The sequence below is a fragment of the Vigna umbellata genome, chromosome 9, assembly GCF_029865625.1.
Source record: "Vigna umbellata cultivar VRB3 chromosome 9, Vumbellata_1.0, whole genome shotgun sequence".
Taxonomy (NCBI): domain Eukaryota; kingdom Viridiplantae; phylum Streptophyta; class Magnoliopsida; order Fabales; family Fabaceae; genus Vigna; species Vigna umbellata.
Window position 1 is genome coordinate 13,741,648 of NC_142173.1, and position 19,523 is coordinate 13,761,170.

A 19,523-nucleotide genomic window follows, 5' to 3' on the forward strand; every position below is an offset into this window, starting at 1 on the left:
TCTACCAAAAATTAAACAAATAATTAATTTTTCCCAAAATACATGCAATAAAAAGATAACGTAAAAAAAACAAAAATTCAAAGAAAACTCATGGAAGGCAAAGGAATAGAAAACTCCAATAATTTAAGTGACTACTAATTAAATTCTTTCAATTTATTTTATACTTTGAAAAAAAAAAATTGTCATAAGTATTATCTTATATCATTAGCAAAGCAAATAAAAAAAACATTTGTACATGATTTATTAAGATTACAAATCATCAAATACATATTAGAGATCTTTAATTGAATTACAACTTATCATTTACTATAAATAATGTATTTATAAAAATAATTATATCTATTATCCACGAAACTCATTGCAATGAATATAAATAATTTTTATTAATTTTATAAATAATTTTTTGTTATAAATAATTATTTTAGTTTATCAAAATAGTAAGTTTTAGAAATAATTAAATAAATATTAACATTTAATTTACAAAATATTACCAACATAATGAAATTAATAAGATAATTATTTTAATTAAAATATATATTTAATAAAATAATAATGTTTAAGCTAATTATATATATATATATATATATATATATATATATATATATATATATATATATATAAAAGTATTCATATTAGTTAAAGAACATACCACCAATATATTGGTCCTATGACTAGTTTAGAAATAAGTAAAAATTTAAGAATAAACTGAAAATTATTAATGAAAAACTGATAGATATTAAATAAATTGTTTATAATTAATTAACATATTTTTAGACTTGACTGACTGTTTATAAGATTAAAATGTAAATTTTCAATATTAATTTTTTATATCAGCAAGTTTAATTTACATAAAACCTCATTTTCTATCTTTCTAATGCGATTATTTGACCAATTTGATTTATAAATATTTAATATATATAATATAATATATGAGAGAGAATAAAAGCACAATAAATTATATTGTTTCTAAAATTTAATTAAAGTTTTACAGTGGGCTAAACTCACTTTAACCCTAACTCACTTAAGAGGGAGTTTAGGGGGTTGGAGCTTTTTTCTGACTCCTTACTTGAGAGGCTTCTTAAAATAGGGCTTTTTCAATAATGGGTTGGGACTGGCCCTGAGACCATGAGTTAAATTGACACCTCTAGTTGGTAGTAACTTTTTGGTTTAATAGCCAATTTAGTCCCCACTTTGGTTGAAAAATCTCAATTTAGTCCCTCGTTATAAAAGTGTTTTAAATTAGTCCTAACTTTTAAAATAGTGGGTCAGATTGGTCCCTTTCGTTAAATATAAGTTAACGAAATTAATGGATGATGATGTGACACAGCTTAAAGTTGATGTGTTAGATTGGTCCATCGTTAGCTTTAAGTTGTGTCACATCATCATCCATTAATTTTGTTAACTTATATTTAACAGAAAGGACCAATCTGACCCACTATTTTAAAAGTTAGGACTAATTCAAAACACTTTTATAACGAGGGACTAAATTGAGATTTTTCAAGCAAAGTGAGGACTAAATTGGCTATTAAACCTAACTTTTTAAGGATTTAAAATATTTAGAGGAGATATGCTTAAATTTACCAATGCGTGAGTTTTAAACTTATTTGGATTGCAATCTACAATAAATAGTTGGCTTAGGTAAAAAAAGATTAACATATCCCTTCTAACATTCTAAAAGTTTGGCATCTAAATAACGAAGTTGGTCCAAAATTACATACAAGTGCTTAATTAGGTAAGCTTGTTCATAGTAGTATTATGATTTTATTTACTATAAATATTTTTAATTTTTTTTTAGAAAAGTTAATATAGTTTTTTTTTATTATATTAATGAAAATAACAAGTGAAATAAATAATTGATAAAATATTTAAGAGAACTAACGAGGGATGAGTTAATTTCATATAAGAAATATTTAATCTATGAGATAATTTAGATTATAGCGAAGTTTTAATATTTTAACCATAAGCCTAAATCTTTAATCATAAAAATATTAATGTTTTAATAATTTGTATTATAAGTTTATATTAAGTTCAACCTTCAAATGTTATATAATTGTTTCACATTTGTGTCTAGTATGTAAAATTTATTAGGTGTTTTATCCTAATCAGATTTTCTAAATTATTTTTCAATTAGCAGGTACATGTAAACAATAATTATACAGTTAAAAACAAGAATAAAACATAAGAATGATGGAAAAAATTACATTGAATAATAGAAATTACAAAGAGTTAACTTACATTATCTTCAATTCAGTACCGAGAGTTAGTTACTTTTATACTTTTGGAACATTAAAAGAGAATAATAAACCATATTTCCTGCCTTTAAAACAAGTCTATTTTATATCTATATTAGAGTTGATTTCCTAATGATGTGTCTTTCTAACTTTTGTCCCTATTTATAAGATATAGGCAAATTTGTTCGAATTGAACTGAGCTTAAAATTTGTTAACAAACGAATTTTGTTAAGATACTTTTCAATTGTAAATAATTTTTCCTTATTTACACATTACTTTTATAATTAAAAATCAAATATTTCTATTTCTCAATTTATTAAATATACACCTGGATCATCTAAAAAATAATAATAAAAATATCAATAAAAGATTAAAAATAAATTATAATAATATCAATTATTAAAAAATAAAAACCCTATCTTAATCTAGTTTCATCATTAAATTTATTTTTATATTTTTCTACACTTTTTACACTAAAAAATAAAATAGACTCGTTACTAATTTTCAATTTATTAAACAAAATATTTTTCATTAGTGGGTTAAAAAACAGACAAATATCTCCCGAAATCCTTCAAAACATTTTACCTAACCTAATTCACCACCCACTGTTTGATGAGATTTGCATGCAAACTCTCGTTATCCGACATTTGACACGCACATATGACTATTGAATATTGATTAGTATTATGCTTAGCTTTGTTAAGAACCATAATTTATGAAAAAAATTGATCAAATGAATAATTATCAAAACCATAATTTTAACTGCCTATTTATTTATGATGACGTAGATTTAATGAACTATACGACATAAGAAGACGCAACAGAATCTGTGTACAAAAAATATTTCAAAAAGAAAAAACAAAACTTCTTATTAGAATGATAAGATCAATGGATTACGTAATTGATGCCATTCATTTATTATTTTCCTTTTTCATGTCCCCTTTTATATATGTATAAATGATATAGTGAATATATAAAAGATAGAATGAATATATTGAAATTTGTGAGGGATTTGGAAATCAAATTGCGGGGTGTAGGGAGCAAAGACCTACGTGTTGCAGAAAAATCAAGGCCCAGCCCATTGTATATGATTCCATTTGGTATGGTGTATCTTGAGCATTCCTTCCTATATCCCATAATTTCAACTTGATCCCAATGTGTAATATTGAAACATTACGGATTAGAATATTGGACATTAATACTTTTTTATTTCAATCTAGAATATTTTACATTAATACTTTTGTATTTTAAAATGTACAAATTCAAATATAAATTGGTTTTATGAATTATACCTTATAAATTATAAAATATATTTTAAATTTCATGATTTATATAATAAAATTTTGTATTTTGAATTGTATATCTCGTGATGCAAAATAAAAAAATATAATGTATTTTTTAATTAGATGATCTCTAATAAAGAAAATACTGGATTGGAGGAATTTCATAGATAAGGATTTATAGGCTTTAACCAAGCCCGTTAAAAGAATTACGAGTTAAAATTAGGGTAGAAAATGAATATCTCTTCACAAACTTATAAATAGGGTACACGATTATTGTAGAAAAAATAAGAAAAAAATATGGAAAATATAATGCAAATTGGTTATTTGACCACTCCATGTAAGTGGAAGTTGAAATTGGTGTGAAAAGTTGAACAGTGTTATTTTTGGAATTGAATTGATCAAAATCTGGCAGACGGAAGACTAATGAAAACAAAGACTTTCGCCAAACCACACATTTATCTTTCCAGAATAGACTTTCAGCCTTTCTTATCTTGTTCAAATAAAATAAGAACCAAGTGAATATTCAAATTATTATATAAAAAATAATGTTTGAATTATTGTATAAAAGAGATATTTTCATCACTAATTTACACGACAAGCCATAAAATCTTAAATATATCCAAAACCCCTAATTTATTAAAATTAATATGCTCTCTCTCTTTAAGTACCATATGGTTAAATAGTTCATTTTTTAAAGTTTGATAGAAATGAGTAAATTAAAATATATTTATTAAAATATATAAGTTATACATAAAGTCATTAGTTCACTCTGAGAAAATAAAGTAGTTTTTAGTTACGCAGCTTTACATTCAAAGTTTTTTTTGTCCTAATTATTAAAAAGTCGTATCTAAATATTGCTGTTGTTCTATATTGAACTCGAAAGTTAACCTTGGTTTTTTTTTTTCAGATTTAATAAAATGATCGATGTGGTATTGATTGTTTTATTAAATCTTGAATAATTTGGCTGGGTAGTTTAAAAAGATTGTTCACTTATCTATATGAATATATCAAGTTTTATTATTAATTTTCATGATTTTTTATATACATTTTTTATATTGTTTACATGAAAATCAAATCAAAGTAAGATGCTTTTGAAATTTTGCGAAGATGGGAAACTAAACTCTTTGGATGTGTTAAAAGGCATTTTTAGTTTATATATTTAAATTTTAAATTAAAATTTTTTTATGTTTCAAATTTTAATATATTTGTATCTTTAAATTTAAAAAATAAATAGATATAATTATTTTAACTAATGACATTAATTTTTTTTAAACTTGTTAAAAAATATTTTAGACCAATATTTAAACTGAAATTTATTAAAATAATGCAAATAATTTAAACATCTTAAACATGTTTAATACATTAAAATAATTTAACATAGTTATATTCATTTTTAATGTATGTGAATTAAACTATATTAAACCCTAAACATAAACAATCTTTAATTTTACATCGAAATTTGAAAATTATAACCATATTTAATCCTAAAATTATGTATTTTCCAAATGAGATAAAATAACACCTATCAAACAAAGCAATTGTGATGTATATTTATGATAGCAAATAATTTTTCTTATTGGATCAATTAATTTATGTGTTTGAAAAGTATAAGAATGGAAATAACAGTATTATTGCTATCTCTAATTAAATATTTGCTATTCATATGTTATTTAAATTTTGATATTTAAGTATATTTAAAATAAATAAATAAAAACATTGTTTCAGGTATATATATATATATATATATATATATATATATATATATATATATATATATATATATATATATATATATATATATATCAATCTATGGCGATTGCAAATAAGGTAGTATTCGATTTTAATACTTCATTAACATATTTCAAACAACTTATTAAGTTATATAATCTAACTTTTACTGTCAATTTAACAACTTGTATAATTCCAAACAATTAAGTTCTTAGAAGTTAGAAAGAACAAGCTTAATTATTATTATTATTTTATTTTATATAGTTTGAAGTTGGTCTATGTACTTTGAATAATGCAATGTGTTATATTGTATATTTGTTTGCATGAGACTCATTTTTGTTTTAAAAGTGAGGTGAAGATTTTCCTCATTTATATACACAAGAGATATGGTTATTACTTTCCTTATATAATTATTTTTATTTTTCTTTCATAACATTGATTTTGTTTTACTTCTACCACGCAAATCTACTACAGATTGATGCACGTTTAAATCTTTCCCAATTTGGTTGGATAAGAATGGTAGAGGTGGGAACACGTAAGCACGTGCCATACACAGCCAAGTAAGTGTTGATTTTTTGCACTTTTCCACTTTTCGATATGGGACCTACCAATGCTGTCAATTTCGATTCACCAGAGGGTCGCTTTCTTTGATACATAAATAAACCACCTTAACACTGCAACCAATCCTATATTGTTTTCTCCCTTTCTAACAACTCACAGACACCCAAAAATGGCTCTAACACTTCGTTCTTCGGTTTCCCTCGTCAACCAGAAAGAAACCAGACTCCCAAAACCCAAAGAAGACGTTTCCACAAAAGTTTCTTACCTCGGAAAAACAAAAGTAAACCAATCTTTCCGTCTCCGAACCAAGAGTTCCATGCAACAAACACATGTCACAGGAGACAACAACAGCAACAACTTCAACGCCCAAGTGACGATGAAAAACGAGAAAAGAGAGAAGCTTCATGCGCCGTTGGTTGGTCATAGTCATAATGATGCGATGAGAGTGCCGGTGTTTGTGATGCTGCCATTGGACACTGTAACAATGGGGGGGACTTTGAATAAGCCGAGAGCGATGAATGCTAGTTTGATGGCTTTGAAGAGTGCAGGAGTTGAAGGAGTGATGGTGGATGCTTGGTGGGGTTTGGTGGAAAGAGAAGAACCCTTGAAGTATAACTGGGAAGGATATGCTGAACTTGTGCAAATGGTTCAAAGGCATGGCTTGAAGCTTCAGGTTGTCATGTCTTTCCATCAATGTGGTGGAAATGTCGGAGACTCCTGCAGGTATATCACACACTACTCATTTTAACCTATTTCAATGTGTTTGTACTGCTCCTGTGTTTAGATTTGTTGATAACAGAGATTTGGGTAATAAATTGTTGTGAGATTGATTTTTGTTCATCGTGAAATTTGTTGTATACAACAAAAGTTATTAACATTGTTTTGTACTTCTTATAATGAAAGGGCAAATAAAAAAAGGATTGATTTTGATTTTGATTCTAATTTTGTAGCATTCCTCTGCCTCCGTGGGTGCTGGAAGAAATCAGCAAGAACCCTGAACTGGTTTACACAGACAGATCAGGGAGGAGGAATCCTGAATACATATCCTTGGGCTGTGATTCAATGCCTGTTCTTCGGGGAAGGACACCCATTCAAGTATACTCTGATTACATGAGAAGCTTCCGTGACAGATTCAGAGACTATTTGGGCAGTGTTATCATTGTAAGCACCACACCCATTTTTTCTTCAATTTGGGGGTTAATTTGTGGTCAGAGTATGAAAGAAAAATGGCTAAAACTTTGGGATAACAGTAAGCTTTTTAACTGCATTGAATACATTAACAACCACACATAGACGATGAGTGAGTAGTAATATTAAATCATGTAACTAGAATTAGTTCTTTATTCACCCTTAAATTTTCAACCATGTTCATAAATTTAGAAGACTAGTTTGAAGGGGAATGGAGGGAAAGCACTTATAAATTGATGATAAACTAGGAACTGAGGAATTTGTTTCTGATATGAAGTACTGAGACTAAATTCATTTGCAGGAAATTCAAGTGGGGATGGGTCCTTGTGGGGAGCTAAGATATCCATCTTATCCCTGAAAGCAATGGAACTTGGAGGTTTCCTGGCATTGGAGAATTCCAGTGCTACGACAAGGTATGGATAAATGAAATGCATAAGATTTTGCTTCAATGAAGCTGAAGAAGCATGCCAATGTTACATAACAATTAGACTCCTAAATCTCTGGCTTTGTGATAATAATGACATCTCAAAGGTGACAAATTACAAAATATCCTCCTTTTCTCGTTGGCTTTACTAAAATGACTTGTTTGTCATGCAGTATATGAGAGCTTCATTGGAAGCATCAGCTGAGGCCATTGGGAAGAAAGATTGGGGAAGAAGTGGACCCCATGACTCGGGCCAGTACAACAATTTTCCTGAGGAAACTGGATTTTTCCGCAGGGAAGGAACATGGAACTCAGAATACGGACAATTCTTCCTTGATTGGTACTCCACCAAACTTGTTGAACACGGTGAGAGAATCCTTGCATCAGCCAAAGGCATATTCAACTCGCGTGGGGTGAAATTATCTGCCAAAGTTGCTGGAATTCATTGGCACTACAAGTCAAGGTCACATGCAGCAGAACTAACAGCAGGCTACTACAACACTCGGTTTCATGATGGGTACCTACCAATAGCAGAAATGCTGGCAAAGCATGGTGCAGTGTTTCAACTTCACCTGCATGGAAATGAGGGACAAAGAGCAACCTGAGCATGCTAGTAGCTCCCCAGAGGGCTTGGTTCATCAAGTGAAGATGGCAACCAGAAGAGCAGGAGCAGAACTTGCTGGGGAGAATGCTCTTGAGAGATACGATGCAGCTGCATTTTCTCAAGTTTTGGCAACAAGTGACTCTGGTTCTGGATTGTCTGCATTTACTTTTCTCAGAATGAATAAGAAGTTGTTCGAGGGAGACAATTGGAGGCAATTTGTGGAGTTTGTGAAAAGCATGTCAGAGGGTGGTAGGAGACAAAGCCTTCCACTTTCTGATACCTGCGGCACTCATCTTTACGTTGGACACATCACAGGATTTAAGAAGCAGCAAGAGCAGGCTCAGGATGTTGCTCTCGTGTGAACACATGTATACTATGTAGTTAAATTCAAAGCATCATAGTTTTTTATACAAGTGAAAAGGATGTAGAATTATGATTGCTATACGCAAGGAAAATGGCATATATTATAGCCAAATTCCTTAGATTGTTAGTGAAATATTGTTTCATTTCACTTCAAAATCCAGTGAATGTTGTGCTGATAATTCCAACAAACCCATCTTATGTAGTTCGCTTGAAGTCGTTTGTTCCACTCTTGTAATATGTTCAAACTTTTCAATAAGAGAAAGGAAAGATTTTTCCTTCTCGTTTGATTATTCCGGTGGCATTTCAGCATTCAGTTCCTAGCGTCTAATCTTTAAGCAAGAACAGAAGAATAATATACTTGCTGGGTAAAGGAAAAAACGAACAATAAATATTAGCAGAAAAAATAATAAGTTTAAAAGAGAAACACTACTTAGTTGGGCAAATGTTTTTGCATCAAGATAAATCTCTTCTACACTTTCTTATTACAGTGAACTAATCATGATGAAACTAAAATAGTTCTTTTAATAAGATTTTGTTCTGAATAGTATTTATGTTCAATTAGGAAAAATAAATGTTATAATATTTATTATACATTAATATGGGTTGATAATTTTTTTTTACAAAGTATCGGATTGTAGAAGACTAACCTTTTCAAACAAAAGCAACCATATCTCAAATCATTAATAGAAAATAACATATATAGGGTTATAACCCTCATGCAAGGAGAGATTAAGATCATTGCAAAATATATAATAATAATAATATTAATGTTTCTTTTCTTCCTTATGAAATAAATATTAAAAAATAAATAAAAATTATAGGGAAATATAAAACTATATTAAAATTAATTATCTTTTAATATATGTGTTTTTATAATCTTTGTATTTTTATGTAATGCTATCAACAATAAATAAATAAATATTATTTTTAATTTTATAAATTAATTATTTTATAATTAATCTTTTCAAATTTTAGTTTATACTTATATGTATTTTTGTGATTTTTATTTAACTATATGAATATTTATTTTTAAATGTACAATTAAAAAAATCAAGATTAACTTCCAAATTACTATTTTGAACCGTGTATTGCAGTATGTTTTTTTAAGTTCAAATTATACAACCTATAAAGAACTTTAAACAGAAGAAAATGATGCTTTTAATGTTGACAATAAGTTTGAGTTGGACAAAGAAACTCCCCCATTTATTAAGGCTTTGAACTTTATATCAAATCCTCCAAATTTCTCTGTCACTCGTACTTTTGTAAAGAAAAATGGTAGATACCGTGTCAGGAGTATTCTGACAATTATTATTCTTTAATTACAATTAGATATTTATTTTGACAAAATCATTGAGTAGAATGAAATTGTGACTTTAACTAAATTAAAAGTCAACTCATTAAATAAGTAAGCAACGCACATTATATCATCATTTATATTATATTTATTAATTTGGGCTCAATGGTTATGTTCTTTTAATTGTTGTAAATGTATGCTATTTAAGAATGAAGGAAAACAAATTTAAAAACAAAATATTTAGTAACTAATATCATTTTAAACTTAAAAAGTAGATAAATACAATTTTTCTCTGTTAGATTAAATAAATCATGGGTTATATTGAATAATCGCGTAATGATTGAGTTATTTTTGTTTTTTCTTCTATGAAATGAAACCTTATTTGTATACTATATTGGATTAAATCGCACTAACTAGACATTTGAGAATTTTGGAAATTGTTTCAAACTTTTCCGACAATAATTTCATTGACAAGACACATTACCGATCAATCTGTTGGATTCCTAATATGGGACTTGGGACTTAGACTGACATTTACGGGAGAAGAAACACAGACGTAAGAAACTCGAAAATATACAATCTAAATGAGGAGGATGGAAATATACAATTAGTGACAGACATTTTCAATGGTACATTTCAGGCGAAACAAAATGACTTTAGAGACTTTAACCTGTTGAATCTCTTGTATCTCGAAGAGATTTTAAGGACAGATTCGCTGACACAAAAGATCCTACTGCAGTTTTATAGAAACTAAAAAAAAAATCATTTATTTAGGCAGTTGAGACCAATCTGGATGGTGTGGATATAGGAGTGTTATTAGGTGAAGTGTTTTGGGTTTGTGAATCCTGCAATGCTTGGTTCAAGGTTTCCACTATCTGACTCATGGAGGGTCTGTCTTCAGGATTCTTCTTCAAGCAGCAATCTGCCAAGTTGGCTACTTTCCGAGCAGCAGCAAGAGAGTATTGGTTATTGAGACGTCGGTCGATGATGGTGCTGAACCTGCTACTGTTGGCAGGGTAATGTTTAACCCATTCTACAAGCTTTTGTTCTCCTATTGGACGGTTTCTATTCAATGCACGTCTCCCTGTGAGGATCTCATAAAGCACCACACCAAAACTCCAAATATCACTCTGAACTTTCAGATGACCCGTCTGAACGTACTCTGGGGCAGCATATCCCTGTGTCCCCACTACCTGATAAGTTTTCAGAATCATCAGTCTGGTTTCTATTCAGTGCTGCTTAATTGCCAACTCCAGAATCTGTTATAGTTACTGATATTTGCATATATGATAAGTAATTATGATTACATTTTCATTGCAAACGATGGATGGGTTTGGAAGTCTCATAGTTCAGATTTATTTTTGGAAGTAATCATGATTGAATACCGATGAAAAACTATAGGAGTTCAACTTACCGCAGTAGATACATGAGTCTTGTCACCTGTCGGACCCTCTCTTGCAAGACCAAAATCTGAAAGTTTGGGATGAAATTGCTTGTCCAGCAACACGTTTGAAGATTTGAAATCGCGGTAGATCACCTTCCAATACAAAACATTAAAACAAGACAAGATTATTATAATCAATTAGAACACCTACGATGTTCAATTCAGACAAGGTTACAAATGTGAAACATGTCTCAACTACAATGTACCTGAATCTCCAATCCGTTGTGGAGATAATACAATCCTTGAGCAGCACCGAGCATGATCTGCAATCTTGTTGGCCAAGGCAAAGGAGGTAAAGAAACACTGAAAAGATGATCTTCCAGACTCCTGTTAGACATGAACTCATATACCAACAACCGTTGGATTCCTCTTTTACTGTCTATTGAGCAGTATCCCAGAAGCTTAACCAAATTAGGGTGGTTAGCAACGCTCAGAAATTGAACTTCTGCAAGCCATTCTTTGTGTCCCTTTACAGAATACAATATAAAAAATAACACAAACATGAGAAACCAAACCAAGTATATCTTTAAGTAGTACTCAAGTGTTGACTACAATTCAGAGACAGCATAACACATTTGACTGACACTCTGCAAACTCGTTTTCCATTGAAAGCAGTTCCTAACAGCCATGAAAAGAAGTTTTTCCTCACATCAAAATCAACTCATCCATGATTAATAGAAGTTTTTCTCAGTTTAGGTTTTTCAGAATCTGAATTTGCCTTTCACATAAATGATTTTCGTAAAAGAACCACCTACACCGATTAAAATCGTTGTATCTTGTATACATTGTATCACGCTTGCTATAGTCCATTATCTTTCAATAATTCTAATATAAACAAAAAGAAGGGACATAGAGTCACCGGAGCAGATATTAGTCATAAAAACCACAGATTTTTTAGATTGAGAATTGAAAAACAAAGGTACTGAAGAAGGGTGTGTTTGTGTATATATATATATATATACCTGTAAGCCATGCGCGTTAAGTTTTTTTATTGCGACTACAATTGGAGAAGGTCCATCTTTAGGACTGATGGTTCCTCTATATACTTTTCCAAAACCACCTTCTCCAATCTTCAGCATGCTATTGAAACCATTTGTTGCATCTATAAGCTCTTTTAAACTGAAAATTCTGTAACTCTGTTCCTTCTCTCTGTACAATTCTTTTATGCTCCTTGGCGATGGTACCGAGCTTGGGGACTTCGGTGCTCCATTCACAACCTGGCTTTTCTTCTTCCGTCCCTTTGGGAGTTCTGGGTGGGATTTTGATTTCTTTTTGAAGAACAAACAGTTCATTTTCTAATCATCCAAGTTACTAAAATTCTCAGCAGAACAGAGTATAGAAAGACAGAGGGTTCGTTCAAGAGAAAATGAAAACAGGATGAAGCAAATTATGTTTGAAAAATGCGAAAACGAATGAAACGGAGAAAGAGAAAAAATTGAAACGGGTTTGTTCCGTGTAGCAGAGGAAATTGAACAATAAGAAGAAGGGAATTGAGAGGAAAACCGCGTGAAAATCCGCGTCTGATACACAGAAACATAACATTAACAGTTAAAAGGTTATGTTTGATTTGATGGTTATGTTATGGGACATCTATAGTCCGATTCAGGGTCAAAGTAAAACAAAGTTGATTGCAATTTTATTCGGAGTATATTTTCAGTCAAAGATTGTTTAAAATTTACGTTTTGAAGAGTGATGAAAAGATAAAAAGAAAAAAAAAACTTCTGTTAAAGATGAATTATTAAATTTGTAGTAAAGATAAACAAATTATACACCAACAAAGTTAAACCTCTTAAAACACAAAAAACAAAATAAACTTTTAGATTTGGTGATGATAAGGATGTGTGAATGAATGAATGAAACATTAGAGATTTTATTAGCCAAAAGGTAGTTGTTCCTTTATTTTAAGGAATCTGTGTAGAAAACCAACAATATAAAACAAAAAGCATGGTAAAACTAAAGCTACATCGGTGAACTTTGAGTGAAAGATAGGAAAAGAGAAAATGAGTTTCATTAGTCTGAATTTAGAAAGAAGTGAAAAAAGTAATGATAATGATAAAGATAGGAGTGGAGACTTAGAAGGTGAAGTGGGTACACGTTTATATAATAATAATAATTATTATTATTATTATTTTATGAGAAGAGTTGAATTGACTGTACTAAGACTTTCAAAGTTGGAAGAGACTGTGGCGTCTTCAACAACCAGCGAACTAATAAACAATAAAAATTAGTATATCATTATGAACAACGTTGGAGCTTCCAAGTTCAAACATGGGGTTCCACATTCTTCATTCTTACTTATTTCTTCCTCTCTTCCTTTCTTTCAAATTTTACTATTTTTTACTTTATTTGCTAACACTTTTCTTGCTTTTTCATTCATTTTATTTTCAACCTTCCATTAACTATCTGAACTTCATAATTAAATACTTTTATCTTTTTATCAAGTAGATGTTAAATCGTTAACAGGGTTCTCTCATAATAATGTTATTTTAGTAAGGTTTAATGTTTTGTTTTTGTTTTCATCAATTTTATTTAAAGTGATTTTTAATTTTTTTATATTTAAATTAATTCTAATTTTTATAATTTTTATAATTTTTATTTAATTTGATTTTTTTACGGCAATGTCTATTAATCATTCACATAAAAAAATCACAAAAAATGTCTATTAATCATTCACATAAAAAGTTAACAAAAAAATAATAGGTCATCATTCATAACTCATGTAAATATGATATTATTAAGGGTTAAATATTCTTTTAATCGTTCAACTATTAAGCTATTTTATTTTTCGTCCCTCTTTTAAACTTTGGTACACTTTGATCCTCATTAGTAAGGAAACTATAAATTTTCGTCTTCCAAAATCAGCGGTGTTAAAATTAGGCTGAGTTGGCTAACGGTGTGCCACATCATTTTTTTCTTTTTTAACGCTAAGTCAATATTTCCTTGCTTCTCTCCCTCCATCTCCTTCCTTGCATCTGACGCCGAACTTCTTCCACTCTTCTTGTTCACTAAACCTCCTGTCGACGTCGCAGCCGCACAACTCCCTCCTTGTCCACCACCACAAATTATGATATAACCATAGCCAAAAAGAAAGGAGACGGAAGGAGAGAAGTAGGAAAGATTGGCTTAATGTAAAAAAAAAAAAAATAATGTGGCATACCGTTAGTTAATTCAGCCTAATTTTAACTGCATTTGTTTTGGAGAACGAAAAATTATAGTTTCTTTAAAGACAAAGATCAAAGTTTAAAATGGGAAGAAAATAAAATTGGTTAATAGTTGAGGGACTAAAAGCATATTTAACTTTATTGTTAAAGATTTAGATATTATTAAAAAGAAAATAAATTAAAGAAAAATTATAAAAATTGAAACTAGGAAAAAGTCGAGGATAAAGGGACATTTTATTAAAGATATAAAATCCCATAACATTTTAACTACAAATTCTTTTAAGTGATAACTTTTAGACTTTGACTATTTTGTGTGGTAATAGTTTTTGTACCAGTGTACTTTATGGGCCAAAATAATTTTATATTATTTATTATATTTTTTAAATGATAGAATAATTTTCAAATAATTAAATACGAGAAATTCAAATTAAATATTTGTATTACTTTTGGATAAAACTAATGTTGCAAAATAATATACATTTTAATGAACTTCTAAAAATATTTTCATAATTTATACTTTTATAGTAATTCATTTTCACATGATAACTGACTAATCATTCATTAAATGCAATTTTTATGACATAAATAAAATCTTTAAAAAATTTTAATTTGTATATTTAAAGTACTACATTATAATATTTTATTCACAGACTTTTAACACGTCTTTTAATCTAATATGTTTACTTAACTATTTGAAATATGTTGACTGTATGACAAAAAACTTTCTTGATAAAATATAATTCCTTTTAAGTTATCATAATCAACATTAATGATTATTATTTTATTTATTATTTAAAATATTTTAATTATTTATATATTTATCATTTTGCCTTATTATATAGGATTTTATAAATATACTAGTATTTTGGTGTGAAATGAATGTCAACCAAATAAATATGAAAACATAGGTTAGGTAGAACTTTTAATATGAATATAATTAAGCAAATCAAGGTCTTAAAATACTAAACTCATTTGTGATAATAAATATCAATAATTTAAACAAATTGTTTTATATTGAATAGAGGTATTACATTAACTTTTTAATCAAGTGTGAAATATTTTTATCAAGTATGTGTATTGACATCACGTTGTTAATAAATAGACATCCAATTTATATAAACGTAAAACTTATATGATTTTGAATTTTAGATGATAAAATTTATGAAAAAAAAAAACTTAAAGCTTAACAGTAAAAATTAAAAAAATGCAAAAAATAAAACAATTATAAAATAAATAATTTATAATTCTGTATATTTTAGACTAAAAATCACCTCATATTAACCACTGCCCCGTAATAATATTAATTATGTGTATGGAATTAAAAGAAAGATCAAATATTTATACTTTAAAATTCATATAATAAAGTTGAAGTAATTGAAAGTTGAAAATAAAATTCACACAAATGTAAAAAGTTAGAGTGAAGTATTAAAATTAAGTTTAGATATTATTGAAATAATTACTGTAAAATTATATTTATTGTCCCGCAACTAATATTGTTTAAAGATGTGCAATATTCTTGACTGTACCGTGACTTAGTCTTGGAGTTGACATGTTTGAAAATTAAGAACATGTTCAAACTATAACATTCACCATTTTTTTATAATAAATTATTTCCTATTCAAATAGTCTATTTATATAAGAAAATTTGATATTAATAAGCATGAAAGTTCATTCATAATAAAAAAAATTATCAGGAAAACAAAATTATTAATAATTTATTAATTCTTAAAATTTTACTGGTAAATAATCGTTAATCAAATTTAATGATAGATAAATATTTCAATAATTATCGACAATAAAAAATTTATTAATAATTTCGATAAAATTTTCTTTTTTATTAAATATTGTGATTTAGTAATTTTAGTTTTCTTTATCCGCCACTATCGATATTTATTGTTCTTTTTTTTTCTTTCATCTCATCTTTTTCTTTTTCTTACTTTTTCTAAGCCTTATTTTTTTCCTCAATGTCCACTGTTGTACGTGTCATTACTGTTATTGTCGTTTCTTTTTTCTTCTTTTCCTTCGATTTTTTCTTCTTCTTCTCTTTTATATCAATTTAATTTATAATAAATATTTAATTAAATTTAGCGAGAAATTAACCCTGATTATATCAACAGATTTAACAATGAGATTATTAACAAATTTATAATTATAGATTTATTGACTAATTTTCAAAAGATAATTATTAATAGATCTAGTAATGAATTTCAAAAAATTTAAGTATCGACAAATAAAAAAAAATAATTACCAATATATTATCAACGAATTTTCTCATGACCAGGTTGAAAATAAAATGAAAACTCTGAAATTTGTCTTATTGACAAAAGATTATAAACAAAAATTTCTATCACTAATAAAAATTATAAATTACAGACAAATTAATATTTCCGTTAGTAATTAGAATCTTAAAATTTATTAATAAATTTTATTTCATTAACCATTTTTTTTAATTAAATTTTGATACTAATATGATATTTTGTAACAGTGATTATTAACTAATATGGAAAGTTCTATTAACTAGTGACAAATACATATCTCGATTAATAAGAATGATAAAATTATCTTTAACAATAAGAATCACATGCTAGTATTTTGTTTATTTTTTTTAAACTTTAATCCAGATTAAATAAGAAAAACGTATAATATTGTATTTCATTACATCCCCATATATATATATATATATATATATATATATATATATATATATATATATATATATATATATAATATAAATCATATAAAAAAATCAATGTAATAATCATTTAAATTGAAAAAAAAATATGATGATTTGGTAGTACAAAGAGTATAAGTTTCCTGAAGCAAATCAAAGGCAAATATAGCCTCTTCAAGCATTTTCATTGGAAGAAAACAACTCAGCAAGAGACAAGAGCTACTCACTAGACACCATAGCTTTTCAGACTTCTATAGGGTGTCTTACAAATCACATGTTTTTTTTTTCTTTTTTTCGGATGCTTATAGGTAGAAGATGGCATACATTGTGCCCTTTTTTCAAAAGAGGAATAACAAATTATGAAATAACAACTTAAAAATAGGAAATTAGTTCAAGGTACTGACGAAGATAGTCATTTCTCGGTACTCTCATAATATTTAGTGGTTTGATGATCCTTCTTAATACTAATATTTATTTAGAAATAAAAAATAAATATCATATTGTAGTTAATTTTATCAAATGATAAATAACATAAACTTCTAAATTTATAAATCTGACCTATTTTAATTTTACTAAGAAACAAAAGTGATTTTGAATTAAATCCTCAAAAGAGGAAAACAAATTATTCCGTTGCCGGGACTTGAACCCGGGTCTCTCGGGTGAGAGCCGAGTATCCTAACCAACTAGACTACAACGGATTTTTGATTTTATGTATGGATTTTATTTGATAAAATTAATTTTGTTTCGGAAAAAATTAAAAAAAAGATATAAATTAGGGATTGTGTGAGATCACCATCACAAATTTTTCAGGAAAAAAATTATCAGGAAAAAAATTATCAGGAAAAAAATTATTTTATTGAGTAAAGTTATATAAAACCTTTTAATTTCAATTTTTTTTTTCACAAATAGAATTAGAAATGAGAGAGAGAGTTACGTAAGTTAAAAACAAGTAAATTAGACTAACTTTTTCTTTTTTGTGAGACAACTGTTTTGTATTTATCATAAGTGTTAACCTATATAATTAAATAAAAAAACAAATTAAATATTCAAATAATATACTAGTCTTAAAAAAATCAAAGTATCAACTATATATTAAATAATATGACAAAATAAATTATAAAATTTTTTGTTGAGGGATTACAAACTAATTACATAAACTCATCTAACTCAGAGTTAAGTAAGCTTAGGTTCAATTTGTCTATATTAAAAAAAATCAATTCAACTTCGGTCAAATTTATACTAAATCTGATTAACTCATAAGCTTAAATCTATTTAGTCACCTTTAAATGAAATACTAAATTATTATTAATATTACTAATAACAAAAATAATGTATTTGTTAACATGAAATTTTGAAATAAAATACTACTTTTTAGACTAATGTACGGTTCATGTGATGAAAATAATACGAAATAAAAGCCTTTTTCGTTAAAAACTGTTTCAAAAGTTACAGCTAAAAGTAAAACAAGAATGACAGCCATCCAAGACTTATGAAATTCCTCGGATATGCAAAAACTCTGCTTTCACGGACTCTATACTATTTTACTTGTTTTTTTTCTTCTTCTCTCTAATCTCCTTTTCTCTCACGCAAGTTTTTGTGCCTTTTTTTTATAACTATTAAAAAATATAAATTAATGACTAAACAAACTTGAAGATTTGGTAAAAAAGTTGTTAATTATCCAAGTCCATTGTTATTGTTACAACAAACTACGAAAATAAGAATCTGTCCATGAAGCGCACGGATGGGGTTCCTGCATCTAAAACCATCCATCGTTATGGTCAACAAAATTCTGTAAATATGAAACAAAATTGCTCCACTTAAAGCTACAGTTGAATTCCATGTGATAGTCGTTAATCACAACAACAAAAATATAAATAATTAATAAACTTGAAGATTTGGTCAGACTTGACCTGCGTTTTTCATTTTTGAAATTCTTGGTTGTGATCATAAAAAATTTTAAATAAAAAAATTGAGTGATTTCTAACTGACAGCCGTTAACCATGTAAACAAGAGTAGTAACTAAGTTAAAGTATTTTCACTAGGTCACGTACCTCTTAAACTACTAAAAATGTTACTAGTTGAAACTAAATTTGGTGAATTTTCTAAGCCGAAAAAAGCTTAACCCTTTTTCACTCACATACCATGCCCCAATTATCCCAAATCCATGATCCAGCCAAGGTCTTCCAGATTCATGCTATGCTTGATACTAGCTATAAATGCTTTTAGAAGTTATCTTCAAAAAATAAAACCTTTTCCATACAGTACCTTAATAAAAGTTGTTCAAACTTTTCACCTAAACATTCTCATAATCTAAATTTTACAACTAATCCTTGAACTTGAGACTAATTGAAGTAAAAATTGACAGTAATAAACCATGGTTGTGCATGTTGGACTGGAAGCTAAGGGGTAGCATGAAGCATCGTTGACAGAGTGGGTGGGGATGGTGAGTACCCAGGTTTTGGATGGATTCAGTAAAATAAAGTAAAAAAATAAGTTAAAATGTGCTGTCTGTTCAGCTAATATCCTTTGGTTTGGTCCAACTAACTCACATGTCAGTCTTTTATTTCACCT

The 19,523-nt window shown here is 27.9% G+C and overlaps 1 protein-coding gene, 1 non-coding gene and 1 pseudogene across 2 annotated transcripts; 1 reads left to right on the top strand and 2 right to left on the bottom strand.

Annotated features, from left to right (window-relative positions):
* The first annotated feature begins 5,930 nt into the window (after positions 1–5,930).
* Positions 5,931–8,672, top strand: LOC124834797 (beta-amylase 3, chloroplastic-like; annotated as a pseudogene).
* Positions 8,673–10,233: 1,561 nt separating this feature from the next.
* On the bottom strand, positions 10,234–12,490 carry LOC148192646 (putative serine/threonine-protein kinase PBL19). Its single transcript, XM_088098896.1, has 4 exons — positions 12,083–12,490; positions 11,327–11,587; positions 11,091–11,213; positions 10,234–10,869 (listed from the first exon to the last, which is right to left on the bottom strand). The coding sequence occupies exons 1-4, from the start codon at positions 12,410–12,412 to the stop codon at positions 10,447–10,449; spliced, it is 1,137 nt and encodes a 378-aa protein (XP_087955022.1). The 5' UTR covers positions 12,413–12,490; the 3' UTR covers positions 10,234–10,446.
* A 5,087-nt stretch (positions 12,491–17,577) lies between these two features.
* On the bottom strand, positions 17,578–17,650 carry TRNAE-CUC (transfer RNA glutamic acid (anticodon CUC)). Its single transcript has one exon. It is a non-coding gene; the product is annotated as a tRNA-Glu (tRNA).
* Positions 17,651–19,523: the final 1,873 nt, after the last annotated feature.